Source organism: Atta cephalotes (assembly GCF_000143395.1).
Source record: "Atta cephalotes unplaced genomic scaffold scaffold00003, whole genome shotgun sequence".
Taxonomy (NCBI): Eukaryota; Metazoa; Arthropoda; class Insecta; order Hymenoptera; family Formicidae; genus Atta; species Atta cephalotes.
The window spans coordinates 5,363,974-5,364,560 of record NW_012130067.1 but is presented as its reverse complement, the minus strand read 5'-3'; the positions used below and the strand labels follow the sequence as shown (position 1 = coordinate 5,364,560).

At 32.5% G+C, this 587-nt stretch overlaps 1 protein-coding gene across 1 annotated transcript in view; it reads right to left on the bottom strand.

Moving 5' to 3' along the window:
• Positions 1–587, bottom strand: part of LOC105625583 (icarapin-like) — a 36,202-nt gene extending 35,615 nt beyond the window's left edge. Inside the window, exon 1 of the mRNA XM_012206906.1 lies at positions 521–587. Within this exon, the coding sequence (XP_012062296.1) occupies positions 521–587 (67 nt within the window). The remainder of the gene's footprint in view (positions 1–520) is intronic.

Sequence of the window (587 nt, the reverse complement as noted above, 5' to 3'; positions counted from 1 at the left end):
GTGTGTGTGTGTGTGTGTGTGTGTGTGTGTGTGTGTGTGTGTGTGTGAGTAATTATATCATTGTATGTAATTATGTCATTCCATAAAATATTTAATCAATGAAAACGATGGATAATCATCGATTAGTATTTAATTCAAAAGTTAATTGCAATCATAAAGTTACAATCATAAAGAATTGTCTTAAATCAGATTCAATTGTAACAAGTGTATTTGCATTGAGTGATTATTAAATGAAAAAATACTTTGCTTAAGGGAATAATACAGAACGATTTCTTCGCAAGAATTCTTGAGACAAGAACTTAATTAAGAAGTATAATCACGTTCACGGCAATCAACGCAAGGCTAAAAATTGATATCAGAAATTTTATAACGTATTTTGAATACGATAAACGCTGATGTCAGCAATAAATTTCTGACGACAACTCGTCGCATTGTGTAAATTCGAACTTTATATCCGCGATGTACGAACAAGAAAATAAAGCAATACGTTAATTTAAAAGAATAATAAAATCGCACTCACTTGGGAAACTGCGTGTACAGGCGACGAAGCACGCCGTAACGAGAAGAACTTGGACGAACGTTTTCAT